General features: G+C 37.1%; 1 protein-coding gene across 13 annotated transcripts in view; it reads left to right on the forward strand.

The window, feature by feature from the left end:
- The window catches only part of UNC80 (unc-80 homolog, NALCN channel complex subunit), a 230194-nt gene extending 213364 nt beyond the window's left edge, over positions 1 to 16830 (forward strand). For 11 of the 13 annotated variants that reach the window (XM_027566179.1, XM_027566218.1, XM_027566188.1 and 8 more), the window contains 5 exons: positions 2224 to 2280; positions 8982 to 9063; positions 10036 to 10147; positions 11198 to 11397; positions 12921 to 16830. In XM_027566179.1, coding sequence (XP_027421980.1) covers positions 2224 to 2280; positions 8982 to 9063; positions 10036 to 10147; positions 11198 to 11397; positions 12921 to 13187 — 718 coding nt within the window. In that variant the 3' untranslated portion in view covers positions 13188 to 16830. The remainder of the gene's footprint in view (positions 1 to 2223; positions 2281 to 8981; positions 9064 to 10035; positions 10148 to 11197; positions 11398 to 12920) is intronic. The other 2 variants (XM_027566226.1, XM_027566270.1) reach the window with 1 other exon arrangement.
- Positions 16831 to 17325: the final 495 nt, after the last annotated feature.

A 17325-nucleotide genomic window follows, 5' to 3' on the forward strand; every position in this document is an offset into this window, starting at 1 on the left:
TAAATAGATATATGCTCTTCTTTCATGGTCTTCTTTCAGATGACATTCTTGTATTTCATATATATTATCAGCTAAGCTAATAATGGCTACCTGGTAAGTGTATAGGACTGCCTTGATATATTTGGTAGCTTAGACTTCTGATATGTCATCAGTATTTAGTTGGAGGTAGTGATGCTTAACAAAGCAAAAAAAGACCCATGCCAGTACGTGTGACCTTGGGCAGGTCATTTAACAAGAGTCCACAGTTTTCTCCTCTGTGAAACGAGAGGTTAGCTAAAATCTGCCTTTAAGGTAGCTTCCCTACTATAGAATTTTATGATTCCATAATTAGACTCTTTAAAACATTTTCTTTGGTGCTCTCTAACCTCTAAGAATATAGATTTGAAACTTTATACATATAGTTTACCATTTATATGGTAATACAGAAAATGATCTGACATAAGAAATAAAACATTATCTATTTCAGAGTCAGGACTTTTACTTTAGGAACTGAATTCTTTCAAAGAATCAGTCTTATGTTTTTATCTAGTTTATTGTTTATTCTTATTAACTATGGAGTTATTGTGGTATAACTTATACATGGAGAATAAGAACAATCAGGAGACATTCTTGTGCTCAGATAAATTTAGTTTACATGGAGAAATAATTACTCTGTACCTAAATCCTTTAGCCTATCATTCCTGAACTGTACAGATGAAGTAAAATTTGTGAAATAAAGCCAAATTTTGCAGAATATTTTAAAAATGGGGGAATGATAAAATATTAATAACTAAATTATATACTTGTAAAGAAAGCATTATTTATATACTATGGAGTTATAAAAATTGGTAATATAAAAGTATTATTATCATTGTAAGATACTGCTTTACCTACTGATAGTTTATCTTTGATAAGGAAGTCTTATAAATAAAATATACCAAAAAAGAGAGCCAAATTATAAAATATCCAAAAAAAAAGATATAAAGTCATACAGGCAGTTAATATGGGAGCATAGTGATTTATTTTTAATTCCTAGAAATATGCAAACTTTATTGAGAATAAACAAAACTTTAGTCTATGTAAAAGTTTTTATTTAAATTAGGGAATTTTAAGTAGAGATTCTTTTTGGTTATTTACATAACATAACCAGGCCATCAAATCGCTTTGAAATATCCATTAAGGAGTTATCTCATTTCTGGGGAGAAAATTTGTTTTATTATGGATAGACCAGAAACCCAGCAAAATAATATAGCTAAACTCTTTGGGCTTGAGTCCTGCTTGGGAGGGCTAGCAAAGGTAATGATGTCTCTCTCTGTTAGGGAAAGCCTCTTTCTGGGGATGGAGGCTATTTTTGCAGTATAGGTGAACAATAAAGAGTTTAATTCCATCCATTTTAACAACTATTTATTGAGTGCCACGTGGACACTTAGCTCAGAGCTAGGCACTGAAGGAAAGAGAAAGTATGTATGACATAGTTTCTGTTCACGAATCCCCATATCACCCAAATAAATTAGCGGCACCCAAATAAATCAATAAACTATTTAATCATTCTTTCACCAACCTGACAGGTTTCTTCTTTTGGCATTTACAATTCAGTCACTAGAGGATGGAGTGAGGAGGTGAATGCAAGTTCCATGTGAATATACCAGGGTTGTCTTCCTTCTTTTCATTCAACTTCCTTTTTCACTGCAAAATTAGCAGGTGCAATCAGGTTCTTTATTTGCTTTTCTTAATGGCATCAGCTCCAAGAGTTGGGTTGTGACAGTTCATGGTAAGTGGTTTCTGTGTGATCAGGTCACAACTCACAAGAAAGAAGCAGGATCCTGGTCAATGAAACATTATATGAACAAGACAGGTGAAAAGTCATAGCCACCCAGCCAAATGGTTATCAAAGGAATGATAGTTTCATCTTCTACAGACTCATTCCGCAATGTGTTCCAGAGCTCCTGTGTCCATTCGGAGCTTATCACAAGTCCCAACTCATGACCAGTAAATAGATTACTCCTCTGAGAGTCATATCCACCAAAGGCCTCCCCCCTCCCCATTGCCTTGAGTCCTATGTCTTGACCAACTCAGCACAAGGTGAAATGGTTGACTGTCTCCTTTTCCTTCCTTGTTCTGTTAAATTTATTTATTTATTTTTGGTTCTTAGAAGCAGAAAAGTGCATGCCTTTTTTTTCCTTTTTCTTTTATTTCTTTGCATTTTCTTTCCCTAAATGCTTCATCTCCCTACCCCTCCTGCAGTGAACCTAATGTCCTCGATGACTCCCAGGGCCTGGCCGCCGAGGGCAGCCTCTCTAGGTACAGTGTCAATGCTACCTGTGTATTGGTGTCTGTGCTGGGAAACAAGCTGTTCCCTGTCTCCTCCGTCTCTCTGTCTCTCTGTCTCCTCCCGCCCCGTCTTGATATCGATTTCCATTCCTTGCCCTTTGTTGCTCATAAACACACGAGCCTGGAAGTCAAAGGTGTAGCCTCTTTCACTTTTCAGCTTCAGAGCTCCATCATAAATGGATTAAAAAGTCTAATTTAAAAAAAAAAAAATCCCTGGAGTTCTTCTAGGGGTTTATCCCATGGACCATCTCAAGAGTTTGATATACAAAATGTTAAATTTATCCCAGCTAAACATTCCCTCCCATGCTGAAATTCTTTAAGAAATTTTTTTTTTGTCAAAAGCCTTTTAATACAACTCCCTATCATTAGGAAGCCCCAATCTAGACAAGTCTTCCAGCCAATACTATGGGTGATAAGAAAACAGTGATACTATAACAAGAATACCAATGTCAACATGATTTATATAATTCCCTCTCTTTGGTGCATGCAATGTGACAGGCTGTTATGATAGCTTATTCAAACCATGTTTATATAAAGAATGTCTGTCCCAGTGCTAAGATGACCCCCAAATTTGCCACGAAATATCAGATACAAACATTTCTTGGTAAGAGACTTCTCATGATGCAAACAATATAATGGTTTGGCTATTGGTTTAAAGCTTCAGAAAGGGGGCCTGCACCTTTAACACTCAGATAAACCACGTCAAACATTCCTAATCTTGTGCTGTTGATTCACACCTCTCAACTAATCCTCATTAGGGGTAATGCTTCTTGTTCATGCTAAGAGTACCTTTGTTTCATCTCAAGAGAAAATATTCCCTTTCAGGTTTGCATTATATAGTGAGTGCTCCCATGTTTATTGCTGTATCACAAAGATGAGGAAATGTTGAGAGGCCGTTCCTGTGAAAGGCTGTCCTTTTTTTATTTTTTGCATCTTGTTCAGATTTCACATTTTCTTTTGCAACTGAAAATGGGAAATTTACTGCATCATCAGATGTATCTTTTTGTTTTTTTTAACTGGCCTCATAATTCATGACATTCATTTGTGTTTGCAAGCCCCTGCCTGGATAGATCAGTCTCTTATTTGTGGTAAATGTGGAAGTGTTGCAGAGTGCAGGCTTAATTCCATTATTGAGAACTGCAAGGACAGGGAAGAACAGAGTAGTCCTCAAGGTGGTTTCCTTCATTGTTCACAGTATTGGAAGAGCTCTGAACCCAGCCTAGCACCATGACCACTGGTTTCAAAGCATTTATTTGTTAAATGCTTAATATTACATACAAGACAGGAGAATCTAGCTAGGAAGGTGATTTCAATGTCCTACTGACAGTAGAAAGTATTAAATCAGACTTTGTCCCAGGTCTTTTCTAACTAGGCCAAATTCTATTCTTACTGAATAAAATACTAGTCTGGAGTTGGTGAGAGAAGACGAGAGTTTGAGTTAATTTTTATAAATTCTCCCTAAGACTTGGCCCTCTTTGTCAGGCTTAGGGTTCAAACGGACTAATCTAGAGTTGTCTAAACCAATCCAATCTGCCTTTGGTCTAGTGTAGATTGGAATAAACCCCAAGTTCTTGCTATGTGAGGGTGGTTCAGAGCCAACGCTATAGGTTTTATCTATAGATGAATTAGTCAATCACGTGAGTTCCTTGATGACTGTTTTGGATCAACTTTTGTTGATCTGTTGTTCCCATAACTGGTGTGTTTGCGTTCTGGATGCCAGTCACCCTGATCGATTAGTGATCATAAAGAAACCAGAAAATGAAGCGCTCACTTTGGATTCTAAAAAGTTCCACGCGTGCAGAGGCATCCGACAGCCGTAGCACGTCCGCCTTTGCCATGCACTGCAAATCATCTCTCTCAAACGCCACCAGGTCACCAAGTTCTCTTTGGAGGAGAGGAACTTTTGGCATTACTAAGAGGTGGGTTTATAAAATAGGATATATATTTTTAATATTTGGTTTCCAGGCTTTCTTATGTTTGGCATGAAACTTCTTTATGGTGCAGATTCTTAAGGTTCTAAAGAAGCAGTAAGATATTAACTATGTAAATTACATTTAGCACACACCCGAGCCCTCAACGAAGGAAAACCTGACTCTAAAGCTTAAAGAATATCAGGAAACATGCCTAACAGAAAGTATTAGACCCTGCTGCTCACCCCAACCCCACATTTTGATAAACTTTCTGGGGATTTGCTTTTGAAAGAACACTTGTTTTAGGCAGTGTGGGCAAGTTGGTCCGAAGCCTAAATGAGGAAGTCTCCAGGATAATAGTATAACCTGATAAATAGGTGGAAACCAATAAAAATTTTGCAGACCTTTAGAAAATTTCTTCCAGGATTTTTTTAATGTGTGGTAACTGGTTTCTTATAAAGATTCATAGGAAAAAGTATAAGTCTGTAAGAATCACTATGCTATGGTGAATTTTTTTTTCTTTTGGAACTAATAAATGGCAATAGTATGTATATCATGGAAGAATTCTCTTCTTTAAGAGTTTTACTCTTAGAAATACAGAAACTTCATTGTAGATCTTCTCTCCCTGTGCCCACCCCCAAATACACACACCATGGGCCATATTTCTCTCTCCAGAAGAATATAAACATGCAAAATGTTATTCAAGCACTTAAGCCTGGAAGTTTATACTTGAGAATTAAATTTTGTTTGGACATGTTAGAACATTTTGAAAGGCAGGAATTGACAATCAACTCTAGCTTAAAAAAAAAATAGAGAGAAGAGATTACAATGCTATTTGATTCCATAAGGGTAATTTTAATCACAGTGGAAAATAAGAATGTGACACAAGTTTGAACAAGATAGTCTGCGTGAAACAAAATAAAAATAATCTATCCATCTCATGATCATCCACATTTCCAAACAATGAAAATTTGGCAAGTACACCCAAATAGAAAAGATTAAAGCAACCTTGTTATGGAGTTGAGAATTAATAACTAAAAAAATATCTGTTTATCTGTTGTGATACACAGAGAAGTGTACTCTCCCGGTGTTAAATCAGTTCTTACAGGAGAACTAAGATCCAGATCCTTCCCTTTTTTGTCTGAATTCCAGTCTCTAATCTCTAAATGCTGTGGCATTTAAAATATATTTTCTTAGATGTTATGGAGGCTAAGTAAACTTTAAATGCTAATCTTTTACTGGGAAAGGGAAGAGTAGGATTTTGTCTACTGTTTATATCCCTGTTTCCTATAAATGCTTTATGGCTCCTTCAGTACTGGCTTCATGCATTCCTCAGCACAAGGCGGTCACCGGGTGAAAATGGCTATGCTGTGTGCCTTCTGTTCCCCCTCCAGATTTCTCTAACCATAATAAAATTAAAACTAAAAGTATAGATAAAAGCAAAGGAAATACAAATTCATTTCCTATAGTTTCACCCAGTACTTTTACTTAAAACTTTTATTTTGAAATCTATGTTGAAATACACTTTTTTTGTACTTTGAGATGAGTGACAGAAATTTTTATTGTATTACTGAATGGCCTTTTGTTCCCCTATCCTTTAAGAAATACCATTAAATATGTATTTACTGAACGACTGAGCGACTTCACTTTGACTTTTCACTTTCATGCATTGGAGAAGGAAATGGCAACCCACTCCAGTGTTCTTGCCTAGAGAATTCCAGGGATAGGGGAGCCTGGTGGGCTGCCGTCTACGGGGTTGCACAGAGTCGGACATGACTGAAGCGACTTAGCATGTATTTCATTAGGATATGCATACATATTAATTGTATATGGTGCTTCCCCGGTGGCTCAAGTGTAAAGAATCCACCCGCAATGCAAAAGAGTCGGACATGACTTAGCAACTAAACAACATATTTATACACTCCAAGTCTTCATGCTGAAATGAGAGAAAAGAAATCATTTGTGCCAGGATTGTCTTCTAACATTGTCTAAATTTTTCTAGCTTATAAATTACTTTCTTGCATTTTGAGTAAGGTCTTTGGTTTTTGTAGACAGTTGACTCATACCAGTTCTGCCAAGACCCATATTTACTTCTCTAAAATCCAGATTGTTTGCCAGAGTAATTAATATTGCTTAGTGACTCAGAAACACCAAGGATGATTTCACTTCAATTTAGAAAGTTTTGTTTGCTTTTATACTTATGGTTTTACCTTTTTATTTGACAAAACAGTGGAAATCAGCCATTTCTCATTCCGAAGATTAAAATTTTTAGGGAATTGGTTTTCTCTAGAGAGGTGCTTAGGGCAAACACCATGGTCTTCTGGTTGGTGTTATATTGCACCCCGATAGTCACGTATCACAAATCCTGCACATGACAGAAATATTACATGACATGGGGAGAACTAAACTGAAACCACCTTTTATATGCAACTCCAATTTGATATAGACCCAAAATTACTTCTGCGTGCATTACTTCTATTATTAATTTCTCTGGTTGTTTATTACTAATGTATCCTCTGCACACAGTTAAGCCAGACTTTGATGTTCCAAATATAAACATGTTAGCATCATATTTTTAGGGAGAATATATTAGCTGAGCTGTATTTCCAAGGGAATGTTCTATAATTTAATCATTGATATGTGCATTCCATGAAACACTAACTGTATCATTTATATAAAGCAACTAAATACTAAATCTATAAACCTGATCCATTTCTTAGAATGAACCTCTCTATCCATAGAGAAAACTTTGATGCTTTTGATTCTTCCTTGGAATAATCATCGTGAAAGTACCATTATGTTTTGGCATTTAACACTCCCTGAGTGACATGTATTTCTTTTCTTGCACCATTTTTTTCTCACAATCTCAGATTACTGAATAAAAGTGAAAGCGGACTGCCTCTATTTCATTTTCTCTACCCAATTATTTTTAAGACTTTTTATTACCTACTTCCTTCTGGTGTTCTAGAAGCAATAAACTCATTATAGATGTAAAACAATGAAGCATACTATGTTACATCACTTTTCATGTTCAAACCATTTCACATTGACTAACTTCTTTTCTCTACCTTAATGGGAGGTAGATGGTAAGTATTAACCTCCCTTTACGGCCAAGGGAACTGAGGTAACATTTAGATGTCAATGAAGAATCCATTCCAGTGAAAGCTTTGCTTGGTATTTGGGAAAAACTTGTTTCTACTTTTGTGCATATGGTAATCGAATACTTAATCTTTCCAGTTTAAGACACATATTAAAATGTATAATTAATAAGGAGATGTCATTTCAAACTTGCCAGCAACTCAGTCTGTATTGCTTATCAGAATTTATTGCATTGTTCCTTTGAGGTAATTTTCCATCTACATAGAAAGGTCATTTATGGTACAAGGTTATATATGTATAAAAACAATGTACATTGATCTTTTTGAACTTGATATTCAGGAGAATAAGAAAGTCTAAAAAAACACCTGTTTTTAAAACTCTATGGAATTTCGTGTATCCCAAATGGCCTAATTATTTCAGAAAAACTATGATAAACTCCATTTGGGAATCATTGAATTTTCTTCTAGTGGAAATATGAGTAAGACTTTTAAAAATGACACGTGACTGTGTCAACCATGTAATGATTAACTATAGGGGAAACGTCTGATTGTCCGTCTTGCCACTGACTTCTCTCCCTACAACTGCAGGGAGATTTTGTTTAGGGAGCTCATTTTTTTTTTAAATGGCAATGAATGCATACAGTCTTTTCCTTTTCATGGACAGTTGCTGATGCTGCATTCCTCTGTGGAATATTTTACTGTAAAAATTATTTGTAGATGACTCTCCTTTCGCAAAGGCAAAGCCGAAATTAATCACATTGGCATCATCCACAGGATTACAATGTTCTCTGGGGCACAGTATATTTCTTTTTTTCACCTCCACTCCCATTATAAACCCCTATTATACATATGCATGCAGAATGAAAAAGGATCATGGGTCCATGACAGTGTTTTCAGCTTCACCCAATACTAAAATAGGGACCACTGCTGGTAGCCATTTTTGCATATAAAAGACACACATACACAGTAAATTTGGGAGGAGCAGGTTGTTACTTTTACAAATTGTGTGCTATATTTGGGTGCAACTATTTGATAGTAATTAAGCTACTAAGTTGTAATGGCAGCTTAATTTCTTTGCCAGCCTTATCAATCTAAAATCATTTTAAAAGACATTTTCATTGTCTACCTATGTGACTATTTACTCAGTCACAGACTTCAGGCTGCAAACATGTGTTGAATGTGACCCTTCACCCAAATGGATTCTGTGTCTGATGTGTTTGATATTTGTCCATCTTATTTTCATGTAAGTTGAAATATTTTAAAAGGTGTTCCCATCCATGTGATAGAGTTGTTCGTGTTTGTTCGTCACCACCTTTCTCCTTACCCTTGAAAAAAAAAATTGAGATTAGCATATGACGTGTTAAACCTTTTGGTGGCTTCCAAACCAGGGGTGTGATTGAATCAATGTTTTGCTGAATGACAGACTGGCATCAGTGATTGAAAACAGAATCTCAATTTTGGCAGCTTGGGGCTACAAGGCCTCGTGTCCTACTTCCTAAACCTCTGAAAATTCCCATCCCAGGGGTCCTTTCCTAACCCTCCTTCAAAGATAATGGTATCTTTGAAGTGACTGTTTCCTGTAAGCGATTTTGACTAACACCCACCAGAAGATTGTCTCATTTGCCTGCTCCGGGCACGCTAACACTGGTGATGCTCTTGACAGGGTGGCAAGTGTGCAGAGTGAACCTGGCCAACAGAACCTTCTCATTCAGCAGCCACTGGGGAGGAAGAGGGGCCTGAGGCAGGTAAGCAACCCTGAAAGGGCAGGGGAGACATGCTATGAAAGGGCGGTTCTATTCAATTTTTAGTGTATATTAAGACTCTATTTTATGTGTATTAAGACTCTGTTTTACCTGAAATATTTATTCCCCACCTGAAATAAGCAGTACAGAGCAACTTTAAAACATGGTAAGTGCTTGGGCAAAGTGGAGAGTTTGGGGCTTCTATTTTTAGCTCTAAATCTTAGTAGCAAACCTGGTTACTTGGTGAAATAAGTGGGCTTATGTTTTTATTTGCTCCCTATTCAGAAACCATTGCCAGTGAAACTACTGACCACGGAAGATTTGTTATAAAGTTCACTGAAGGCCTCTTTCTGTAGAGAGGCAGAGACAGTCATCCTTTCTTCCTCATTTCAAGATTAATGATTCTATTTAAAACTGAAATTGAAGTAAAGATTATTCTTAAAAATTTCCTTTGGTAGGGTGGGTTTCCTTTATGTTACCATCTAAATAAAAATCTAAATGAGGCTTTGTGCTGTGGCTTTGATGGGAACATCCCAGCACTGATCTGGAGGCTGGACATTTTCCCAGAATCTGGGGTGTTTTTCATCAGTCTTTCCTTCAAAGTTAGAATATATTCAGCTACAGCTTTTGGATGAGCAAAGGCTGACTGGTAAGCAATCATTGCTAGTTTTGTATCCTGAAATTCTTACTATAACTATTTTAATTTATATTAATGTTCTTAAGCTATATAAAGGGGTAATAATCGTTAAGATAGAATATAGGATTGGTTAAAGGGGATGCCAGAATTATATAAGTACTTGTGTTTAAATATGCAGGAAGCAGTTTATTTTATGGGCTAAGAATATAAGGAACAATCATAAGACTCCAAAGAGATCCTCAAAGAAGAGAACAAACCATAGAATCCTCTGAATTTAGTCTTTCCTCCCAGCAGTTAGATCCTTCCTGCTAGCTTTTTCTTCTGCCTATTCCCTTTAGCTAAGGCGTCCTCTACTGTCACGTCAGAAGACTCAGACTGAACCCAGAAACCGCCACGGGGCTCGGCTGTCAACCACCCGCAGGAGCATTCAACCTAAGACAAAGCCATCCGGTGAGGCCTCCTGTGTCCCTCTGGGTAGACATTGACACAAGGCCTACTGCCCTGCCACACAGCGGGGAAGGCCTTCAGAGACTGAGAGTCATGCAGATAAACACACCTTTGGAAGCCACTAGGAAAAGGGAAGAAGTTTCCCAGGAAACTTGAGTGCCTTTTTTTCCCCTCACCTTCCTCAATCCCATCTCTCTCCTCATGCACCTAGGTAAATGAATAATTCCCTTGTCTTTGGGAATTGTCTTTACAAAAGTCTTTATACTCTTTGCTATGAAAAAACTAAGAAATATTTAATAATAAAATTACTATTGAGGGCTTCCCTGAAGTTCCATGGTTAAGAATCTGTCTGCCAAATGCAGGGGACACAGGTTTAATCCCTGGTCCGGGAAGTCCAAGTTGAACCACAAATGCTATGAAATTTGATGATAGAAGATTGTGTTTTATTTACCCAAGCCAGGAGCTGGGTTTGTTATATGTCTCACCAAAGACAAGGGCATGATGAGTAATAGGAACTTTTAATTCCTGTTGGCAGTTGTTATGAGCGATGACCAAGTTCACTTAATGCTTTGTATTGATCTTGTTTTTATGGAAAAACAATTTATGCAGAAAGGTTCTTTTATGTAAAAATGATTTTTCTACCCATGTGCTACTGTTTGTAAGAAGTGAAGTGAAGTGTTAGTTGCTTAGTCATGCCCAACTCTTTGGGACCCCATGGACTGCAGCCCACCAGGCTCCTCCATCCATGGGATTTTCCAGGCAAGAATACGGGAGTGGGTAGCCATTTCCTTCTCCAGGGGATCTTCCTGACCCAGGGATTAAACCTGGGTCTCCTGCACTGCAGGCAGATTCTTTACCAGCTGAGCTATGAGGAGAGCCCCTAAGAAGGTAAAATCAAAACATGTATCTAATGGCCTAATGTGCTCTCATTTATTGGTAAACGAGCAATGTCTTTACTAAGAAAGGCAGGAGACACTGGTTAAGGCTAATTATTAAGCACTGCCAACCTACTATCCTCCTATTCTGATTTACTGCTCTACTTCCAACCTACAGCGGACCAAAAACGATCTGTGACCTTCATCGAGGCTCAGCCAGAGCCAGCAGGTGCCCCAACAGACACACTTCTTGCTACAGGCCAGCCACAGGGCTGCAGCCCAGCCCCATCCAGAAAACCGGAAGGAATGGACAAACCAGTGCTCACGTCTTCCCCCGCCATTGTTGTTGCTGATCTTCACAGCCTGTCTCCCAAGCAGGTGAGGGCCCTGGAGAAACAAGCAAGTCTTGCTCTTTGCATATGTCTGTCTAGGAATGGGGATATGTAAATGTCATCCATATCATTTGAGTCTGAGTCAGTAATGTTTTGTCAGACACTGGTCCTATCCCTATGAAAAAAAAAAAATCAAGTATATGGCCAAGAATATATCTACTTGAGAAGGAATAAGAGAAGTCTTTATACTCTTTGTTATGAAAAAACTAAGAAATATTTCATAATTAAATGACCACTGAGGGTTTCCCTGGAGGTCCATTGGTTAAGAATCTGCCTGCCAATGCAGGGGACACAGGTTCGATCCTTGGTCCGGGAAGATACCACATGCCACAGAGCATCTAAGCCTGTGTGCCACAACTACCGAGCCCATGCTGCACAGAGGAGAAGCCACCACAGTGAGAAGCCAGTGTACCTCAATGAAAGAGTAGGCCCCACTTGCCACAATTAAGGAAAATCCACGTGCAGCAACACCTAGCACAGTCAAAAATGAATAAGTAAATATATACATAAAATTAAAAAAAAAAAATTACCATTGAAAACCAGTATACTATACATGGCTGACAGTTCAATGAAAAAAAATAAAGTTACCAATTTAGATGAAACCTTTAAATACATACTTAGTCACGCAGTCATGTCGGACTCCTTGTGACCCCCCTGGACTGGCTCCCAGGTTCCTCTGTCCATGGGATATCTCAGGCAAGAATTCTGGAATGGGTATCCATTGCCTTCTCCAGGGGATCTTCCCAACCCAGGGATCAAACTCATGTCTCTTGCGTCTCCTATAATGAAGGTGGAGTCTTTACCATCTGAGCCACCAGGGAAGCCCTTTAAACATAGAATCTTCTGAGAGGAACTTTTGTTTTGATCTTTTTTTGTTGCTGTTTAGATATTTTTTTTTGTTGTTTTGATCCCACATTCTTCTCATGTGGTATTTAAAGAAAGCTAAGGGGCAATATATTATATACATTTTTAAAGTCTTTAATGGTTAAAATCATTGTAATACCTTTATCTCATTTTACCCTCACAGTCTACAAGGTGAACAGGGCAAAAAATGAGGCTCATGCAGCAGGTTAGAAAACTGAGGCTTAGAAAGTTGAAAGGGCCTATATAAACTCTCACGTATGCTGCTGCTGCTGCTAAGTCGCTTCAGTCGTGTCCGACTCTGTGCGACCCCATAGATAGCAGCCCACCAGGCTCCTCTGTCCATGGGATTCTCCAGGCAAGAACACTGGAGTGGGTTGCCATTTCCTCCTCCAATTCATGAAAGTGAAAAGTCAAAGTGAGGTTGCTCAGTCGTGTCCGACTCCTAGTGACCCCATGGACTGCAGCCCACCAGGCTCCTCTGTCCATGGGATTCTCCAGGCAAGAGTACTGGAGTGGGGTGCCATAAGGTTAAAACTAGGTCCAGCCTTGTGATTCCTTTCCAGTCACAGCTGGACAACAGTAATTTTTGATCCTCTTTCCTGGTATCCATCCTACCTTTCAATGTTACGATCCTTTTGGTCATAGGGTGAGAACTTCCTAGCTGAAGAAGGAGAAAGGAAAGAGGACACAGAAGTACAAGGTGCTACAGCACACAGCCCCCTCTCTACGCAACTCTCAGACCCTGATGACTTCACAGGCCTTGAGACATCCATCCTCCTACAGCACGGAGACACAGTTCTTCATATCAGTGAGGAAAATGGCATGGAGAACCCCCTGCTGGCGAGCCAGTTCCCTTTTACTCCCACTGAGCGGGGGGAGACGGATGTCGACCTAGATGAGTCTCACGTTTAGTTCTGTACCTTTTAAGTGTTGTAGGTGTAGACAAGACGTGGAAGGGATCAGTTTGCTGAAAGTTGAAAACGTTCACTTGGAATATATGAAAACACAGCACTTTACACTCAGTGGGTAGCACAAATCCCAGTAGATTTTTCTGCCAATGTGCATATTGTTTCATGAACATCGTTAAAAAATCAATGGCTAAGATGGTTTGGTTGTGTAAAGACCATGAAATCCAGGAAGGAATAAAGGGACAGAGCCATTTCACTGCACATTGTTTATGATTCAAGAAGCCTTGAGCAATTAAAAATGTATAATATTACAGAGCTGCTTACCTAGGAATATTAAGAAGTAATGTATTCTAAAAAACTAATGCAATTTTTTGAGGTTACATAATACATCTCATGCAAATGTTTATTTTTCTAATTTTAAAAACATTAAATCAGGTGGCTATACAAGTAGCAATTTACATAAAAAATAATCAAAAGGAAAATATTAGTTTGGGAAAACTAAATATTAATAGCAAATAAATCTGCAGCCATTTTTTTTTTGGATCAAAAATATAACCATTTAGAAGAAAAAATACTATTTTTAGAACTATGAACTTTTCAATTTATTTTTTAACTGTCATTTTCATTACATATTGTAAATCAAAATGCTAATGCCATAAGATCATTCCATTTCATAATCAACACAGAGAATATTCTAGAAATTATCAGACATAATTCTGAATTAAGAAGACATAAATAGCCTATGATAAAAATTAAATATAAATATAATAGCTAGAAAGAGATGGTATTCCTACTTCTAGCCCTGATGACATCAATGCCAACATTGGAAAATATCAGGAAATGTAGTTATTTTCCCTTATAGTGTCCTGTGCCTGCCCTTAAGGGCATATTTTCAGATATTAAGATTAGTGTTATTAGAATTGGTTCAATAAAATAACTTTTCTCAATGTTAACAGATTTATATGATCCTTTAGATGTTAAGCTTATGAAGAAAAAATATAAAGTGTGCAATTTCTTTATAGACACAGTCAGCTTGTGTATTTTACTTTAACTTGACATTCAGTTACTTCAAGAAAAGTATAAAACTTAGGAGGCTCATGAGGCCATATCTAGTGTGTTATTAATCCTATAGTAGGGCTTGGCATCTTACAGTTCAAGATTAAATTTCAAAACTTTAACAATTTATATTAGAAAATTGTTACATAACTTCTAAGCATATAAAAATTCATATACATACCTAAATTGGTATGGTGGTGGGGTTTGTGTGTGTGTTTTCTAGCACTCAAGCTACAGTTTAGACTATAATTACATTGCAATGAATTTAGAACCCATTCTGTACACTTAAACTTTGACTATGTTGGTTATGAAATGTATATGTATATATAAAGGAGACCTATTAAACCCACCCAAATCACAAAGGAAAATTATTTTCCTGTTAGCATTGCTTATTAAACAGGCATTGTTTGTTATTGTGATTTATATTTTCCAATATAATTTGGGATTTTGGTCTCATTCACAGTAGAATGAAAGATATCTGTGAGTTAAAGGACAAAACTAAACATTGCAAATCTAAACATTCAGAAAACAGAGGTGGTAAATGACCTCTTCTACATTTTACAATATTTTCAGGACATTTATGCTTAATGCTGAGTTCTCAAATGCAGAAATACACATAAAGAAGTGGTTTTATAATTCTTGCTAAGGTGATATATTTCATCTGCTTAAAATTATGCTGCTCCCTTAGTGTTAGAGGCCTTATGTTTGGTAATTACAAATGTCTGGGCTATATGAGTCTCCTGTATGTGCGTGTTTTGTTCCAGTTCCTTGATGCTTGACTCAAATTCTCTGTGTATAATTGTATCAAATATTTAAAAAGTAAAAGGGTCGAAGAAAATTGTTAAACATCTGACCAGAATCCTATATACCTTTATATATATATTTGAAAAGTAATAGACTGTGTTGAACATGACTATGCTGACCTGTCTGCCTTTTAGCCTGATTCCTTCACTTTAGTGTTATGGAAGTCTGTTGGAAACTTTTCCAATAAGCTAAGTAATGTTGTACCTTGCAAAAAAGCCTCCACTCTGACAAACAGGGCCTTATAGAATAGGAATGTTTTCATATTGGGACTATGGAGATTTTACAGATGTATACATCTGTTCCATTTAAGGTGCCCTTAAATGTGTTGAATGTAATGTGTTAAATGTCTGTGTGTAATTGCTAAAATACATGTATGTGCATAAGATTGTCACAAGATGTATTCTCAGGAATACTGTTCCCTGGATTTTGAAGGAATAATTATTTTAAAAAAAAGTTGGAGAAGATTAGAAAAAGATCAAGATAAGTAACAATTTTTTATAATTCAAAATGTTATTGAGTATATGACTAAAAGTTAATTATTACATATGATAAATATAGTATTGGTAATACTAGATCATTTCTTAAGCTATGATACTTAACAATATTTATCTTGTTCAGAGGAAAATAAAAACAGACACCTACTTCCCATGTACAAAAAAATTGGATTCAACCAAGGGACTGCTCTTCTGAAATTAACTTTTGAGAGACCTTGGAATGAGCATGTGTCCTCCACAATAGTGGGTGTAGATTTACTCAGATTCAATTAAAGCAGTTCAAATTCTGGATACACCATTTTATACAACAAAATATTTAACTTCTGTTTTTCAGTATTTGCTGCTTTCTGTAATTCTTTTAGGTAAGTTTTATTTCTTTTTTCCAAAAATGAAACTGAGTTATTGAGTGCATTGGGACAAGGCACTTAGAGCTATAGTGTCAAAAGGCATAAATGGGGATAACAATACTGGGAGAAAAATCCGTAGAATTTGGGGGGTCTGGTTTGGGCTTGTTGAGTAGGCTGGAAGTAATGTGTTTACTAGTTCAAGCCTCCAAGAGTACTCTGGGCAGAATACCAAGAGTACTTTCTTTAGTATTTGTCCCTTTAATCAATTTAAAACATTCTCTACTCTGCTGTCCAGCTCTGAGAGTATCTGAACAGGAATAGAGTATATGTTGGGACCAACAGGGAAAAAAAGGTCATAAATAGAATGACAGTCCAATATAAAACTAAATACCCTTTGTCAAGTTATACAGAGACTTTAATAGTCTCCGTAATTAGCTGCTATCACACCGAGTTTTGCTGTTGCCCTGTCACCTCACACTTCCAAGTCCATGGCCTTGTCTTGGCAGTGACTAGAAAGTCTCACTTCCTCATTTACTTCAGTGGGTCCTAACTGCACCTTTTCAGAAACAAAGTTTGCTTTGACACTCAGGAGAATAAAAATAAGTTAGAGCAGAATGTATTTGGAAAAACTTAAGACAAATTTACTTATGTTGTTTTAGGATCATTTAGGATTACAGATCAATGTACCTCCATATTTTTCAAAAGTCACTGTGACTGCAGGATGAAAATCCTTTATTAGCCATTTTACAGGTAAAAGCAAAAGATTGACTACACAGCCGATTTCCCTCAGATTACTATAAAGTTTGTTATGAATACTGAATGACCAAAGAGCATGGAAAAAATGCATATGAATAAATATTGAAATGTTTATGAAAGATATTTATGAAAGATAAGACTTCTGTGTTTGAATATGCACATATAATAAAATAAATCTAAAAATATTTAAGATGCCTGATTGAGTTTCATTCCTCATTTTTCAACACAGGAAATAGGTTAACTCATTCAGAAAAGTGTTCATTTTAGACCCTGAGGTGTGCTTTGTTTTGGATCCCTGGAGCTCATCTTGACACTCCTCCTCAACCCTCATAGTCTGGCCTGAAGTCACCTTTCAGTTCAATACCTCTAATTCCTCCCTCTTCCAAATGAGCTCCATTCTACTCATGCTTTCCATCCCTAACTTTCAAAATTAAGGAGAATGGGCACACTGGGAGACAAATACCCCAGTATGACTTCTCTGCTTAAGTATGATCATTTGGAAGGACTGGTAGATTTCCCAAGAGGAATGTTAAGGGCCAGGTTATTCTCTGAATGTGGCCAGAACCCCATGGGATCCAACTTTACCATCACAGTTCTGTCTTTTATACAAAGTGCCTTATCCTTAAACTCAAAGTAATGCTCTTACTAAACTTTTTTTTTCCCATGTGAATTTGTTACTGGAAAA

Source organism: Bos indicus x Bos taurus, chromosome 2, assembly GCF_003369695.1.
Source record: "Bos indicus x Bos taurus breed Angus x Brahman F1 hybrid chromosome 2, Bos_hybrid_MaternalHap_v2.0, whole genome shotgun sequence".
Taxonomy (NCBI): Eukaryota; Metazoa; Chordata; class Mammalia; order Artiodactyla; family Bovidae; genus Bos; species Bos indicus x Bos taurus.